Source organism: Narcine bancroftii, chromosome 14 (genome assembly GCF_036971445.1).
Source record: "Narcine bancroftii isolate sNarBan1 chromosome 14, sNarBan1.hap1, whole genome shotgun sequence".
Classification (NCBI taxonomy): Eukaryota; Metazoa; Chordata; class Chondrichthyes; order Torpediniformes; family Narcinidae; genus Narcine; species Narcine bancroftii.
Window position 1 is genome coordinate 18,251,097 of NC_091482.1, and position 18,477 is coordinate 18,269,573.

An 18,477-nucleotide genomic window follows, 5' to 3' on the forward strand; every position below is an offset into this window, starting at 1 on the left:
CAATAAAGGGAGTTTTTCCAAAGATAAAATGGGAAAATTTTTGAGTGACCAAGTTAATCTAAATCCAATTGAGCATGCCTTTCATATGCTGAACAGAACACTTACGGGGACAATCCCCCAAAACAAGCAGGAGCTGAAGATGGCTGCAGTAGAGGCCTGGTAGAGCACCACTAGAGAAAATACTCAGCACCTGGTGATGTCTATGAATCAAACTCCAAGCAGTGACTGCATGCAACGGACTTGCAACAAAGTATTAAACAGTACCACTTTAATCTATGAGCCATTGCGATGCTTCAAACATTATGGTGCCTTGAAATGAGGGGGTTAAGTATAAAAAGTGCTCAACTTCGACACAGTCAAACCAAAATGTATACAAATAACCTTGAATAAAATCTGGAATGTGCCCTTTAATCACATGTGAATTGTTTGATTACAAATTTAAAATGGTGGAGCACAGGGGGAAATAAAGGAAAAAAAAAATGTCTTTGTCCCAAATATTATGGTGGCACTATATAAATATTAAGGGTGATTTGTCATTTGTGTCCATGTCCATCAGGATATCAGTGGTGTAGATCTCGGTCAAAATAATAACTGAATTTTTAATAAGTGTTATTGGAGGTGATGACTGAATGATGTTTGTGTTGTACACCTTTGTCTGAATGTTGCCTAGATTGAGAGCAAACATGCACGCTTAATTTCTGAAGTTGCCATTGATACAAGCACCGTCTGATCCAAAGACATAGAAAAGCCATTGATAACACGATGATACAGCCAACACCATCCCATACAGTGGAGATTTACCTCCAATAACCACATCTATTTTCTTTGGTGTGCAATATGACTGCAGCTACTGTAGAATTTTGCTTTCACCAATAGCATTGCATTGAAGTTTTCAGCACTCTTTCGTGCCTCATTTATTCAGATATTGCCTTGTTCTCACAAGACAGTCCTGGCCTCTGGGCTATGAAGAGTTCTGGAACAAAGCAATTTTGGCAGAATACATACGAGGAAGAGTGAGCAGATGAGCAAGTGCAACTATCAACAATATCTATGACTCCGTTATTGATAGAGAAGATGAGCCAGAGTGGAATTATCCCATTTTTTGTCAAAAAAGTCAATGGTTGGAAATGACGTATAATACAACATAGCTGGCTGTATGCCTGTTTGTGGAGCCAAATGTCCAAGTGCACGCCCCCACCCCCACCCCCTCACCCCCACACTATAGAAACACGATTACTCCAAAATGCAATAAATACCAATAGGAGAATTAAAATGTTAAAATAATTAAATATTTATAAATATAAAAACATGTTTCCATAAAAACACAATCCAAGTAGACAAGATTGGAAAATACTTTCCAGTTAACATTTTAACAAATCAGTTTCTGTCTTATGTGCCCAAGATTTTAAATGATGTAAATCTTTTGCAAACATTCAATCTTTCAACCATACAATAAAATAGTTACAAACACAGAAAAATTCCATGATACTCTAGACTCTCAAGTTTTAATAATTAGGCTGAAAACTTGAACAGGCTGTATTGTTAGAGATCTCAACCTTACACGTGGCATAAAAATAAGCAGTAACTTAAGTGCCTGCATGATAACTACCTCTTTCATTTCTTTCCTATCCTTCTCACCACCCATACCCCTGAACATCACTTAATTATTCATTCAAAATTGATGGCTTAAGTTGATTATTTACCAGTGTTCTTAAAAACAACCAACTGAAGGTCATGCAAATTTGCTGAGATTTCTCTCTCCTACCTTGCAAACTTTAATTTTAGCTCCTGATCAGGATGTTGCGCCTCATTACAAAATGCACACATTTCACTTCTGGGTAAATTTATAAGAGTTCAAAATAAAAGTTCTTTGAATCTGCTAAGACCAAACATAGAATTATGGTTTTAGTCAATTATAAAACCCTGGGGGTACAAAACATGCTAAAATATACTGCTATTATAACTGTGATATTATTTATTTTAAGAAAATCAAGCTGCATTTATTAAAAAGTGCAGCGTTAATGAAATCATAACTTCTTTACTTCTGACTGCACCAATTACTTTTTCCTCAAATGTTGTAATTTTGCTTTAAATATATCCCTGATCAATTCTATTATCAAACTTTTTCTAACCTGATTTCAACTAAACCCAGTGATAGGGACAAGATTCGCAGAACACAATGAAGGGTTGCTGCCAGATTGATGCTGTATCAATTATATATTAAACAGCTTGGTGCATTTTTAAGTCCAGGTTCTCAACAATCAATACCCTTGTTCACTCATTTCTAACAGTATGCCCAATGTAATAGAGGCGGCACGGTTGGCGAGGCAGTTAGCGCAACTTTACAGCGCTAGCGATCGGGACCTGGGTTCAAATCCCGCGCTGTCTTTAAGGATTTTGTATGTTCTCCCTGTGTCTGTGTAGGTTTTCCCCATGGGTTCCGGTTTCCTTCCACTGTTCGAAACGGACTGGGGTGTCGGTTAATTGGGCGGCATGGTCTCGTGGGCCGATATGGCCTGTTACCGTGCTGCGTGTTTAAATTTTTAAAAATTTAATATTCACAAATTACCTTGAACAATAACTTTTGTTTAAAAACAATCAAATGTGGGTATATTATTGAACTCAATCAAATTATTAAACTACATATATATGCATTTTGTTTGAATCGATCGTGCAGATAGTTTATTTTACCTTTTGGTGACTATTTTGCTAAAAACACAGCAACTACAAAATTCTTTAGTTTTAAGAAGCTGCAGTTTCAGTGGATGACCCCACACACTTAACTGCTTTAATGAAAAGCTTGGCAAAATGATTGAAAACAAAGTCACAGCCCAGTAATAGGTGAGCAATGGAAATACTAGGAGTAATCAAATTATGTTTTCAGTCAGGCCACAGAAAGTGTGGACTAGGATAGATGTTTAATGGGCATCACTGGTTCCTGCAACAGCCTCTTTACCAACTAAAAAGCAATCCACCAATATGAATAAATGAAGGAATGTAATACAAAATAGATTTTGATTTTTATATTGCCAAGATTCAGTTAGAAATTCAGGTGTTATCCAAAGGTTCTTTCATACTTGCAGATGCCCAAGATTGAAGCAAAGAACAACCTGCTGGAGGAACTCAGTGAATCCAGCAGCATCTGTGGAGGCAAAGGGTCGTCAACATTTTTTATTGACAGAGGGGAGATTTCATGACATTTTTAAGATTAATAAAAACATTATTTATGTAAAAACCAGTAAAATTTGATAATAGTGTAACTGCACCCAGAGTTTGTTCTTGCAATACAAAGCAGAAAACTTGTATCTTCTTATAAAATCTTGGAAATATCCTAAAAACCTGGACTTCTTTAAATCTCATTAGATGCTTTGTCTTTAATTAGAGGTACTGCATGGTAACAGGCCCTTCTGGCCCACAAACCCATACTGCCCAAATACACCAATTAAAAATACAAACCTTGTACATTTTTGGAGGATGGGAGGGATTCGGAGCACCCAGAGGAAACCCACGGGGAGAACATACAAACTTCTTACAGGTAGTGGCGGATTCAAACCAGATTTGTGAGCACTGCTAACCATGCTGCCCTCAAGAAGCTCGAATTCTTAAGCAGCTATAAATATAAAGCACCTTGTTCAGAGTAAATACAACTTGATGTATTTGATTTTCGTAAGTAGAAAACAGCTGGGTAATAGATGATAAGCCAGCAATTGCAGTTCTGCCAACTGCTACCATAGCTTATACTTTTCCAGCCATTCTTTTTTTGGCTATGGTCCCGTCGGGACTCTGCTCGTGTTTGGGCCCCCTTTCCTATGAAGCAGTCAAGTTTAGTTGGTTTCTTCTGTACTTCTTTCCTACTGACTACATTTTTTAAAAAAATGATTCCAGTCCATGGCCCCACTTAAATGTGCTGTAGCTCCGAGGAGGTCCTAAAGCCCTTGTTGAGATGGTTTGGACAAGCAGTTGACAAAATGGTGTTTGAAAATCAGGTGGTAGAAATGCTTCTATTCTGAAACCACAAGTTAACTCTGTGGGGATTTGGCATTTGTGTGGAAGCATAGCAAACTATGCCTTCAAGAAAGCAGCCACAGATCGGATGTTACAACGGCCAAAGAAGCCACTCAAATCCTAAAACTGGGAGATAGCCAGAGATAGTTTCCCATGATAGTGGTGTCTAAACGAGAGGGCAGAGGGAGGAAGTTTAAAGGGGATCGGAGTTCAACTTTTAATTAGTAGTTGTTGTTTGGAATGAGCTGTCAAAGGAAGCAGTAGAGGAAGAAACAGTAATAACAGGTACTTGAATGAGCAGGACATAGAGGGATATGGAATTAATGCAAGTAAATGGGAATAGTACAGATTAGCATACAATGGTCAGCATAGACATGGTGAGTCAAAGAGCCCGTTTCTATGGTGTCTGACTCCGACTCAAAAAGGATTAATTGGATAAATATTTTTCATCATATTTCCTCTTACTACACTCTTTCCATTACAGTGTGTTATCACTTAACCAAGATCTACCGGGACCAATGCCTGAAGAGGGCGCACAAAATCAGTGAACCGGTGCGGACTCGAAAGGTCAACATGGCCTGTTTCCACTCCGTAAATGGTTCTATGGTTATGGTTATATATGTGTCTATCCAGAAGCTTTTGAAACACTACTGTCATATCAGCTTCCACTATTATTCCAGGCACGCACCACTCTGTGTAAAATAAAACTTGTCCCATACATTTCCTTTTAAAAACTTTCCATGCCTCACCTTAAAACCTCCAGTATGTGAAAAATGTGCTGTCTATCCTATTTATTCCTCTCATAACTTCTAGTAGTGTCTGACACGACAAAGAAACAATCAAGATTTGTCCAATTTCTTCCCATAACTCATGCTCCAATCAAGACAGCATCCTGGTAAATTTCTAATGTACCCTTTCCAGAGCCTCAATTTCCTGTAATGGGGTGACCAGAATTGAACACTATGCTCCCAATGAGGCTTGACTAAAGATGAACAAGATGTCCTTACCCTTATACTTAATGCTCTCACCAAAGATGCTATATGCCTCCTTTACTACCCTATCAAGGAGGCATGGACCTGAACTGAGATCCTTCTGCATACAAATGCTTTTAAGAGTCCTGCCATTGATTATGCAGTTTCGTTTTACATTTGACCTCCCAAAATGCAAATCAATTCCAAATCCAAGTGATCAATTCATCATGGACACACTGTAACATTCAAAGCATCTTAGTAAAAGTAGTTTTGAAATGAGTCTAGTGATTCATGTATGCTGATTTGAGTACAAAACACTTGACCAGCCGTTTACTTGCAAAAGCCAAGGAGATAACGTGATTGAAGTAAAAACACAATGATGAAGGCCTCAAGCCTGAAATGTTGGTTATGTATCTTTACCTTTGCTCTATAAAGTGCGCTGTTTGACCTGATGAGTTTCTCCAGCACCGTGTTTTTACTTGTCTTTGAAAATCTATTTCATACACTGAAGCCTAAGAAATGAAACAAATACAGCAGTTTTCAAATCAGTAAAATTTATGACAAACGCTAAAATAAAATTAAAGTGTTATACATTGAGAATAAAGTGACAATTGGCTAAACAGTAAATTTGTAAGCACGTCTACAATGCACAAGCTAAACTGAGTGCCAGATTTTTCCACAGGAAAGCTTATGCATTTTGTTTCAAGAATTCACACGGCACATTTCTCTTGCAGGAATACCATGCTCCACAGGCTGCATAAACTCGGCAGTGAACAAGGCTTCAGCATACTCTTCACATGCATCTTGGAATTCAACTGCAACATCACTTATCCCTTCTTCCATTAGCTCTTCAGCCAAGCTGAAAAAAAGGACACACCAGAAAAGTCATCCAGTGCATCTAGCACATTACACGGTTTGAAATGAACTATACTATTATCAAATGACATGTTTAATCAGAGATTAGCAGCTAACCTTGCAGTATTAAAGTATGTTTATTTCAGTTGATCAGCAAGCAATACCATTTTCAATAACCTTAATATTTAAAGCTTCATGTAAAAAAATTAACATTATAGCTGGAGTAGAAATAGAAATTACATTCTGACAACCATTTATTTTCTTCATTGAAGATATTCCTGGTTTTTATTGCATCAAAAGAAAATGTTACATTTCTATTCAACAAATAAGATGTGTTTAAATATATTTTCCTCTCTTTTTCTACGTCGTCTTTATCTCTTAATTTGTATTATTTAATTGGAAGCATATCACCATTGCATATCATCTATAATTTTAAAAAAACATTAATACATTCCAGAAACTGATCAAGTGATGGAAAAAAAAACCATCAGTGTCTTATCAAAATTGCTCTGATTACGTGATAACAAATTCTTTGGATGATAGAATTTAAAAGCAAAGCCAGAAAATATTCCTCTATGGAGCACATCCTTTCCCATCTTTACTTGCTTAAAGAGGTACAATTCTCTCCAGGATACATATGTGACAGAGGTGCACCAAAGAAAAGGTACAAGGACTGCCTAAAGAAATCTCTTGGTGTCTGCCACATTGACTACCGCCAGTGGGCTGATAACGCCTCAAACCGTGCATCTTGGCGCCTCACAGTTTGGCGGGCAGCAACCTCCTTTGAAGAAGACCGCAGAGCCCACCTCACTGACAAAAGGCAAAGGAGGAAAAACCCAACACCCAACCCCAACCAACCAATTTTCCCCTGCAACCGTGTCTGCCTGTCCCGCATCGGACTTGTCAGCCACAAACGAGCCTGCAGCTGACGTGGACTTTTTACCCCCTCCATAAATCTTTGTCCGCGAAGCCAAGCCAAAGAAAAGAAAAAAAAAGAAAAAGACATATGTGACTATTGTTCCACATCTTCTTCATTAGCACTTTTCCATGTGACCAACCAGAACTGTTTATACACCTCCGGACAGTTGTATGGGCCAAGCTTTTTTTAAAAAAAAGGTATTTTACAGTCCTTTCCCTTAATCCTATGAAGTTAAACAAAAAAAAAAGTGACACAATGTGGAAAGGAGAACTTACGAACATCCTGGTTGAAAAAAAACTCCTTCACAATACTCTTTAGGGCAACCACACTAGCAACAAACACATTGTTCTGTGCACAGATACTGACTGAACTAACACTTTGTTTCCACTACTATATACACTGGTTACAGTACACATACTTTTCAAAGAGCATATCAAAGGCAGAATGGTCTTTTGCACTGCTGAACACCTCTATTCCATTTACAATCTGATCTTGGTTAACTGGTGATTTTTCCACCAGCTTTCCATTGTGACTGAATGAATAAATGAAATTATTGACCATTGCAATTGCAAAGGCTACATCTTTTATGTTGGAAACAAGCATAAAATTGTACATACATTTATTTTACGTGAAATATTACACGACACAAATTAAATGGGGATAATAGCATTTACTTAATGAAACCTGGAAAAATACTCAACTGATTGGCCTTTCCATGACATATAGCTGTTAAAAAGTTATTATCTATCCATTTATAGGAACTACAGTATTAAGTCGGCAAAGTAATGTGGTAATTACTTTCTCATAAATATACTAAATTAATTACCTTTCAGCAATTAACCATGGGTTAAAATTTCCAATAGCCTCATGCGAAATCATTCTTAGATAAAGGTCAAATTTTTGATGATAGTTATAGATATTGTGGACCATTTTTTGTGGAATGGCAAGAACAGTGCCACATTGTTTGTTCTTGGATGGTTTCTGCACCAAAGGTTCTAAAATTGAAGCAGGCTCCAGCCTTCCACTCCATTCTAATTCATCAAGAGATCTAAATTAAAACAACATTAAAAGGTTGAGAATAAAAGATTATTTTCACTGCAGCATCTTTGAAATGATCTTGGCTATAATTTGACTGCAATTTCCAAAGATATTCTCATTGTCTGTTCTATGACTATTCGATCTATTTTTACCAAATTAGTTTTTAAAAATACAATTGATAGTCGAGGCAGGTAATGCATCAAATCATCTTTCTAACTTATCCGTGTATGCTTTCATCCATACTTCTGGCAAGTTGCCCCCTTGAAAACTGTGATGCTATAATTTAAAGAAACACATGAAGATAAACCAAACAAACAAAATGAGAAACTTAGTCGGGAGCTGATAGAATACACTTTGAAATTAGCAAATTGCTTTGATCATGAAAGAGCTTTCTGTTTCTACTTTCAATATGCAACAAAGAAGCTACAACTGTAACAAACTCAAGTATTTAACTTTAGTCAACAAAACAAAAGCAATTCTCATCTTACAATCAATACGGGCGATCAGTATCACAGGGCACTCAAAGGAACTGGGGATTCTTGTGATTTTTCTGTAACACAAAGCTATATCGTCTGCTCTCTTATCAAGAAATACAAGTTGATAAATAAAAATTATTTACTTTCATCACCCCACCCCACAAACTCTGTGAGAGCACATCTTATTCCATACCTCAAACATTTGGGGAGTGATTTGCGAATTCTTCCAAGTTAAATTTTTATTACCCAAACAGCCATTACAAGTATAGAAAGAAAGAAAATGGATGTTTAACAAATAACTACCAAAAAGAAACAGTGCAATCTTCATAACTTACTCTGCTTTTAAAGACCTTGGATTTATTATGTCTACCATAGGTTCACTTTGCTCAAGGATGCGGCCTATCCTAATTGGCTGTGGAGCACATGGTTGTGTGTCAATCAGGACAAACTCTCTTTCTGCAAGAACAGAAATATTCATACAACATTTTTTATATATTTCCTTATGGTAATAAAATAGACAAACAAATTGCAAATGCCATAATCGGGAGAGAGGCTTGAATCGAGAACTATGACGGGTATGGTAATCAATAAGATTTAAGTTTAATGAAGGTGGTTTGTTTGAATAAATCAACCTAGTTCTTGAGGGCATTTTTAGCAATTACATCAACAGACATCTAATTGGAAAACTGCGATAGAAAAGAAACTGTTTGGAGTTAAAATATTTTTTAAAAACAGTACAATTAAGAAATAGCCATCTTATTCCCACCATCTTTTTATTCATCTTCCATTATAATTATGATCTTTGTCTCTTGAAATGCTCAGTTTTACTTTACTTTATCATTTGATTTTCTTGCTACATCTCTGAATATATTTCTGAAAACATTACCCTCCCACTCGCTAACGGATACTCCCAAGCAAGGATGAGTCTAAACTCAATCAAGTATCAATGGCACTCTCTGCAATTTTTTGGATGAAAAGCCCATTAATCCAAGACATCAAATCAAATTAATTTATTCAATGACCCATGAATTGTTGGTAAGACAATTCTTTATAGGAATACAATCAAACACAAATTGTTTTACTCTCTCAGATGCCAACTTTACAAATTATCTAAATTAATAGATATACACTTTTGCCCTATTTCCAACTTCCCATTCTGTAGAATGGAGCTGAAAAATTATATTCTGAAAGGCCAATGCCAATACCATGATGGTTCATCAGGCTTGGAAACAGATATTTAAATTTAAAAAATTTAGACATACAGCACGGTAACCGGCCATTTCAGCCCATGAGTCCGTGCCTCCCAATTTAGACCTAATTAATCTACACTCCAAGTACTTTTCAAACAGTGGGAGGAAACCAGAACCGCTGGGGTAACCCACGCAGGCATGGGGAGAACATACAAACTCCTTACAGACACCGTGGGATATGAACTCTGGTCCCGATCGCTAGTGCTGTCAAGGCATCACGCTAATCGCTACGCTGACCGTGCAATTTAATAATAGAATCATAACTCTTCTACGCATGTCACTTCACACCAGTCAAGTTACATGGCACAAATCAAGTTAGTAGAAATTAAAAGCTCACTAATACAGGAAATTCACTGATGCATGGAATATCATTACCTTGCTTTTCATTCTCAGCCCATGAAACAGGATCAGCATATTCAATCTGACACATTCTTCTGCGAACAGACTCTTGGTATCTCTAGCAATTAATTCAAATAAATGAAGAAAATGTGTTGTCAAATTACCTAAATCTTAGATCTTTTCATGTATTCCATAATATGGCAAGAAGGCAGTTACTCATGAAAAACACAATTACATGCATCAGAATTTAAGGATTGAAGTTTCTGCTCAAAAACAGTACCATTTGTTTTTTTTTTCTTTAACAATAGGGATTTAAATAGAATTCATAACATTTAATGTGATTCGCATGTCATTTCTTGTCCTGCAATTTAATTACATTGAACAACAAAATTTTTCAAAAAGTTTGCTTCCTGAGAGAAAATTAGGGATTACGATGGACAACTTCAAACGAAACACAAAAATAATTACAGATTTGCTGTATCACGTAGGAAGTTGGAGAAACCGTCAATCAACTTTTACTGAATTTAGCATGTTGAATCACATTATGATGCATTAGTTCAACTGACCAAAAAATGCTTTGTCGCTGATTTGCGTTTGTACTCGGCATCTGATGCCTCTCATGTCAGTGTCCAACAATAGTCGGCCAGCATTAATGGATTCCACTTGCCCTAATATCGCTTTTCCATGGTTGCAACGTCCTGGTTCACCATGTATGTCATTGTCTGCACCAAGATCAGCAGGGAAGAAGTACAAGTGCAAATGCAGAAAATGAATTTTCAATGACAAGTTACTCTTCATGGTTTTGTCTGCTTTGAAGCATGTTAAAAATATGACAGGAGATCACAAAAATAGGTTATATTAAAAAAAAGTTAAGAGTTTGGAAAATTTTAAGGTGATTTTTTGTGGTCAGCAGCCAAAAATCCATGGAATACACCCAATAGTGTTCAGGAAGCAAAATCTTCATTGTCGATTCTCATGCATAATTAAAGACATCAAAGGTATAAAACAGTTTGGGTGTAAAGTTATTGGTTTTACAAGAGATGTTACTTTAAAAAATCCTAGTTATTGTATATATTAAGTTCCAAGATTATCTACATAATGGCACTGATTTTCTACGACTCTGTTTGCTATCACCATAACTCTTGTCAACTAAATGCAGAAACAATGAAGTTGTGGCTGGCTGGTCTACAAGAGGGAAATCTTGGTCATTCTATTCAGAACTAGATCATTTAAGATTACTCCAAAGTCTGCTGTGTAATATAATGAATAATAATCTCAAGGATAGTTGGCCTAATGGCACCATTAGCAGAGCCCAAGAACAAGTCACTGTTGACTGAATGTGATGGGAAATGCAAAGAAATGGGAATAAAACGTTAAAAAAAATGAAAGATGGTCAAAATACATCTAGGCATTGTGTTAGAGGTTAATCATTTCTGAAACATATCCAACTGTTGACATTAGCAGTCACACTTAAAGGGGAGCAAAACAACCGAGGAAATTTCCAATGAATTTGGGTTTTTTTAAAGCAAGAATAACAAACAAAAATTATTTAAATTTTACATTTAGACATACAGAACAGTAACAGGCCTTACCTTCCCACTAGCCAGTGCCCCCCAAATTCACCAATTAACCTACAATTCCCATATGTTTTTGAAGGGTGGGTGGAAACCGGAGGACCCAGAAGAAACCCACGCAGGCACGGAGAGAACTCCTTATAGACAGCGTGGGTCATTGGCACCGTAATAGCGTTGCACTAACCGCTAATCGTGCCATTCAATATGATATTAAGCTGTGAATGGCAGAAATATCGCAATTAATTGCACATCTCCAAGATGATCATATGACAGAAGAACAGATTGGGATTTGATTTTCACTCTATTAAGTAGGTTGTGAACGAGATGGGGATTCTAACAAGCAGGAATGAAAGAGAATGGACAGGCTGAATAAAATATATTTACTTCCATTTCTTCCATCCTTTGCAACATGTTCTCCAGGGTAGGGCCATCTTGTTTCATCGAAGCTTCTGAATTAACTTTTGCTTTCAACTCCATTCTCAGTAACTCTTGTGCTGTGTCCTCCAACAGCTCATCTAATATCTTTTCACCAAGAATGTCTGCACCTCCAGCAGCCTAAATTTTTATATAGAAATATAATCATTACTGTTAACATCACATTCTTACAGAGATGCTAAAAACTTAGAAAAATCAATAAATATATGGAGAATTTGTTTCTTTTAAAATCAAGAATAACTGCTAAAAGAATTTTGAACACCAAATGACAAAAATGTAGCAATTTGTTGCCCAATCTACAACACAAATGGGCCTGTCAAAAACAAGCATAAAATTGGGAGCTAGAGTTGACCATTTAGCCAATAGTTGCCTGCTCTGCCACGCAATAAGGTCATTGTTGATCTGATTGTACCTCAACTCCTATTCCTGCACATCCTCAGTTATTTTCATGCCCTTTCTTATCAAGAAGCTACCTCCTGCTAAAAAAGTTTAAAGACCCACCTTCTCCATTGCCCTTCAAGGAGAAAACACCAGAGACTCATAATCCTCTGAGAATTCTGCCTGTCTTAAATGGCAAGCCTTTTTAAAGAGAGAATCCTAATTCTGTAAAGATTCAATCTGTTAAAACTCCTCAGGACTATATATTAAATTGTGTCTACTAAATTTCAGCAGATATAAGCTTACTAACCTGTCCAATAACCTCATTCTAGAATCAATCTGAGCTGTTTCCAATCCATTTACATCCTATCTTAAAAAAAACCAATACTTTATAAAGTACACCAGATATGGACTCACAAATGTCCAAATAATTGAAGCAATACTTTAGTTTTGTATTCGATTCCATTATCACCAAACAATTACATTTAGGTTTTTTGTTCACCTACTTTTTGTTACCTATTTAACTACTGTCACCTTTTGCAAGTTACACACCAGGGTGTTCAGATCTCAGACCTCTGCAGTCATTTAGACAATACACTTTTTTTTTTAATTATTTCTGCCAACATGGGCATTTTCACATTTTACTACATTATACTTCACTTGTAAGAACTTTGCCCGCTGACTTAACCCATCCATATAATTTGGTAGCCTCCTATGTCATCTTCAGGTAATCACCAAATTTAGCAGCCACCTTCTGTTGTTTCATCCACATCGTTTACAAATATTGTAACAAAGTGAAGTGCCATAATTAATTAATGTAGCACACTATTTTTACATGTTCCGAAACAAAATTGTACCTGCTTATTTCCCACTCTTTTTCCTACCAGACAACTAATAATTTCTCCACATCAGTATGTTATTTCCTACAATATGAGCTGTTGCTTTCCACAATATCATCTGTTAATCTATGTACTATAAAATATTAATAGTTGTGCATCCTCAACTCTTGGCTGATGCTGGACTATTGGGTATTACTCATATCAATAATCTAACACAAATTACTTTTTAAAATACATTAAGATTACATAGTCATTTTTTTTTTAACTGAAGTGAACTGGGCAAGTTTAAAGGAAATGGAAATTGTGCAACCACTCCCGATCCGGGTTCTAGCCGTAATCTACTAACCATCCCGACTCTTGATGTTGCAGATCCCAACACCATCTCCAGCTACACACACAGCCAACATCTGAACTCTCGTCGCTGGCTGCGGAACACGCTAAGAACCTTGTATCCAGAACTCATTTTCCAGGCTAATTTCCCTAACATAAAGATGTCAAACCATCAGGATTTCCAAATAGATTCCAGATTACCAGTTTTCCTTCATTTTGATAAATCAATTAAACATTAAGTGGTTATGCCCATAATTGCAAAACATTTGACATCTTATGCTTTAACATAGACCAAATGCCTTTCCTGTACGAGTTCAAAATCTACATTGCTTAGAGAAGCAAAATCACTCATTTTTTTTTTTTTACAATCTACTCACCCTATCAACAACTTTTAATGATAGTTGCTGTTGCAGTGAAGAATCTTTATTTCGAGCTTTCTTTTCCCAAGAATCATGTATGACCTATTGCATAGAGAGAATCGGTATCTCAGGATTGATTCAAATCCTTCATAGCCACTTTACAGATACAGTCACTCACTGGGCAAGTACTGTAACTAACATGAGTGTTTGCAGGTCTCCAAGGATGACACATCTCAACAATAAATTATCTTTTGCTGTGACCAAAGATATAAACCAAGGAATTTTCAATCTCCATTGAGTGTAATGGAGGACTGTGGATCATAAAAAACTTTGATCAACTTATCCAAGCACAGAGGGAAAAAAATAGCAGCCATAACACAATTAATGACAAAATTTGCCTTATTATTTCTTAGCACTTTAGTGTTTCAATGAAATTGTATCTTAACTTTGTTTTTACTATGACTCAGTCTCCAGTGATTTCAAATGAATAACATTTAATGTGGGGAATGAACAATTGCCTCATATTTTACTGTTAGTGTAATTATGTAGCTCACCATGGTTTGTAGCCTTTTCAATATTTTTGAAAGACCATCAGGGAAGCCAAGAGATAGTCCTGCACAAAGCTGGAGTCTCACAAGAACATCAGACACCCAGTGACTATGGCAGGGCAGGCAAGCTATCATGGGGTACACGGCAAATCCAGACCACATGGCATATAACAGCACAATGCTTCCCAATGAACAATGCATTCTACACTCACTTTGATTAGCAAGCCAGTCAGACAGCAACAACCACCTCAATTACTTCATCCACTTCTGCACCTACGGTCTCTCGTGCTGTCATCAGATTGGCTTTCCAGAGATTGAAAAGTGGAAAGTGACTGACCCTGATAAAATCTCTGGTTGTGTCCTGAGATTGTGTCTGCACTGATTAGCTGAAGGGTGTATTTGCAGATAATTTTATTCTCTCCCTGCAATAGGAGTTAGTTCCAAATTGCTTCAAGACCACCATCATACCAGTAACAAAGAAAAGCACATTAACAGGCCTAAATAATTACCGACAAGTGGCTCTGACATCTAACATCATGAAATTCATTTTTTTAATATTTTATTTAATATAAAACCACAACAAATATATAATTCAAACTTGATCCATATACATCATGAAGTTCTTTGAGAGGCTGGTCATGGCTTACATCAACACCAGCCTCACAGTCATCCTTGAGCCACTTCAATTTGCCAACTGTCAGAACAGATCTATGGGAGACACCATCTCTCTGACTCTCCTCAGCCCTTGAACACCTGGAGACAAGGGACACCTCTGTCACGCGACTCTCTGCTGATTAAAGCTCTGCCAATGCGTACCGCAGTCCTCAGTAAACTAATCCCTCTACTTCGTGACCCTGGTTTCAGCACACACCTCTGCAACCAGTGAGAGTGGGAAACAACATTCCTCCATGACCACACTCATCATCAGCACAACCCCCCCCCCACCTACCAGACACCCTCTACACCCATGACTATATAGTCAAATATGCTCCAACTTCATCTTTATGTTGGCTGGATTTTAAATGGCAAGATGGAGCACAGGAAGGAGATTGAAGGACTAGTGGCCTAGTGCCAAGGATGGAGTTGGAGCATATTTGGCTCGGTACTCCTCTTCCTCATTTCTGTTTTCATTCCTGATAATATGTTACACCTGTATTCCCAAACTCTTTTTTTTTAAATGAAAAAACCATTTGTACAATAACTTAATAAAAGCCTTCTGGGGACAAAAAATGATTTAATGTATCCAAGATTCCACTGTAATTTTCCTATTAACTACCTACTCAAAAATATAGTTTGAAAAATACTATTTCCCTACAAGAAAATATTGATCCTGACGGATTTTTCTAAATCCTCTGCCATATTTTGTTAATTTCAATTTGTTCTGCTAACTATTAACCGGTCGACAATTCCCCATTTTCTTCCTTTGTTGGATATGTTACATTTCCATTTTGTTGACCCTATTTTACAAAATAAGCAGTTTAGCAAGATCACCATGGAGTCAACAATTTCTTTTAGATTGTCAAGCCAAAATAGAGCGATAACAAAGCCAAAATATTCAATAACAATTATTCCAACTCTAATCATTCCCTGAGTCTGTTGAAGTAATTCAACGTTCTGATACCTGTGCTTTGTCCAGCAAGGGCTGAAGTCTCTTACGAATTTCCTCCTCTGCTGTTTCAATCCATTTGTTTGGGGCTACAGTTTCAGAGCTAAACAATAAATAGTTATTGAAATAATATTTTCCATCAGTCATCATATTTCATGGTCATAATGCTTGTAAAAGTATATATAGGTAAAAACCTTAATCTGAATTATAATTGAACAAGTGAACTAAATGTCTCATGAGGTCTGGAAGTCTAATTATTTCGACCAAAGCATTACAATGGCCTAGATATTATGGCAAAACAGTAACAAAATTGCCAATGTTTGCCAACATTACTGACAACAATTTCCGTATTTATAGGCACAAGAATGCTCAAATAGAGAAGTTCTGTTACTTGGTTGCCCTCAGACCTCTAGCTTCAATTCAACGCTCGTGAATTTTGTGTAGCAGAGGAAAGTGGTGTAAAGTTCCCCCAACCTTACTTCCTGCAATCATCAAGGTATCCCGCACATGGTGGGAGTCACAGCAACCAAACTTTTTGTCCATTCCAATTGTAAAAGACTTGAAGCATTTTCATCTAATTTTAACTTCTCAAAAATTTTAAACAATTTATTGAACCCATTTCCTTTATTCTGTCAATTTAAATTTTGAAAACAAGCTTTTCAGCAATTTAAGTTGGGTTTAATTATGTTTCTGAATGTCTTAGATGTGTTAAATGAGTCAAAGCTTTAAATCTTTGTCAGTTAGCTGTTGAAGTGTTTCTTTCTCCTTTTTGTGACGATCTCAGTTCATCACTGACAGTCTTATCCAAATTGTTTCTGCAAACTCCTGGGAAGATTGTGAAGTTCATTTTGCTTTTAAATGGCAAGCACTTTCAACTTGCTGCTGATACATTGGCCCAGGTATCGCTTACACAAACATCTTTCGTAGCAGATAGAAATTAAATTCCAGGTATTCTATTTAAAACTTAAAAATAGATCCAAAGGAGGCCTTTTTTCCCCATTTATTAAGATCTATAGCAGACAAAGTAATCATAAAACCTCTACCTTATTTTCTTTATTCTGTCAGTTTCTTGTTGGCAGAGTTCATTCAGATCTCGCATCCTACGGGCAGTTTCACCATCAAGCCACGCCAATCTAAAACATTTTTTTTTAAAAAGCAGCATACAAAATTTTCAAATAGAAATTAAGATAACCACCACACAAAAATTACTGACAGAGCTGTCAAACATGACCATTTAAACTGGAATAATTAGCACTGGTCTTCTGAACAGCCAGCAATTAATGCAGGGAAATATCTTTAAATTGAAATTGCAATGTATCTTCTGAAGAGCATATTATATATAGAATTAGCAGCCACTCTTTGATAATATCAGTTTGAAATGAATGGATACTACTTGCCTCTAAAGCAGACAAAGATATTCTAGAATTGAATCATGAAAATTCTTTGCAGAATGTTGGTATGGAACAAAAAAAAATTGGAAATCATTTCAGTACCTTTCCCTAAGCATCGCTATACATTGCACATATCAAAATACAACTGCCATATCAGGGCACAAATATTACAGCATCAAGCATTGTAGATCAAATCACAACTTAGCTAGTTGAAGAATAAAGTACTCTCCACCTTTCCACAGCCTAGAAAATACCTCAAATTTTTCCCATTTTATCACTAGTTCTCAAAGGAAAAATCAAATTTTGAGTTCAATCCTTCAAAAGCAGGAACCACGCACTTAAATAAAATAGAAATAATACACAAGCAAAAATATGATGAATGGTCCACTGTATCATATAAAATTTTCCTTCTTTTCTCCCGCAATCCTCAGTCAACTTGAACCAAATGGCATATATTTTAAGAAATTGTTTAAAGTTTATTTCACAAAAATAATTTGGATAACTACTGTAAACTAAGAACTGGTTCAAGATTAGAATTTTATACTTGAAATCAGATCATTCTTCACATGAGTTGCTCAATTTGTATACGATAGAGCAGCTGAAGAAATAACCTTAAACCCTATTAAATATTGAATCTCCAATAGAAATGCAATAGAAAAGTCATTAAATATGACCCAATAGCTTTTTTTTGTGATTGAAGATCGCTGAAATCAGCACCCCACCTGATTGCTTCAGTCCCCGCAGCATCTTGCCTTTCTTCCTCCATTTCCTTCAGTAAACTAGCTTGACTTCTGTCTGCAGGTGTAGAAACACATCCTCCCAATCTTATTTTTTGTTTCTTCAGTGGAATTCTAAAGAATTATTTTAGAAGTCATGAATAAGGCATTAAATGGTTCAAAAAATAATGTCAAATCTGATAATAGCAGAGGTCAAATGTAAATTTCACAATTGTACCAACAAACCAATAAAGGGATTCAAGGAAGTTTGATGGAGATTTTTGTATTTTTGCCAGGCACAAGTGAGGTACCAGGAAGACAACTCATGTGGTTACTTTGTTCAAGAAAGAAAACAGGAAACTGTTGGGGAAAATTCTAAGGTTTATATAATTCAGAAGATTCATGAAGGCAATACAGTAGAAGTCTACATGAATTTAGCAAAGGGCCC

General features: G+C 36.4%; 1 protein-coding gene across 5 annotated transcripts in view; it reads right to left on the bottom strand.

Annotated features, from left to right (window-relative positions):
- Positions 1-1,275: 1,275 nt before the first annotated feature.
- kiaa0753 (KIAA0753 ortholog) overlaps positions 1,276-18,477 on the bottom strand; it is a 33,892-nt gene continuing 16,690 nt past the window's right edge. The window contains exons 10-20 of one of the 5 annotated variants that reach the window (XM_069910147.1): positions 18,036-18,164; positions 16,966-17,055; positions 15,938-16,025; positions 13,787-13,870; positions 11,812-11,982; positions 9,890-9,971; positions 8,600-8,720; positions 7,577-7,798; positions 5,717-5,835; positions 5,397-5,488; positions 1,276-1,876 (exon numbers count right to left, since the gene is read on the bottom strand). In XM_069910147.1, coding sequence (XP_069766248.1) covers positions 5,475-5,488; positions 5,717-5,835; positions 7,577-7,798; positions 8,600-8,720; positions 9,890-9,971; positions 11,812-11,982; positions 13,787-13,870; positions 15,938-16,025; positions 16,966-17,055; positions 18,036-18,164 — 1,120 coding nt within the window. In that variant the 3' untranslated portion in view covers positions 1,276-1,876; positions 5,397-5,474. Of the gene's footprint in view, positions 3,143-5,396; positions 5,489-5,513; positions 5,836-7,576; positions 7,799-8,599; positions 8,721-9,889; positions 9,972-11,445; positions 11,643-11,811; positions 11,983-13,786; positions 13,871-15,937; positions 16,026-16,965; positions 17,056-18,035; positions 18,165-18,477 lie in introns of those variants that run through there. The other 4 variants (XM_069910146.1, XM_069910145.1, XM_069910144.1 and 1 more) reach the window with 4 other exon arrangements.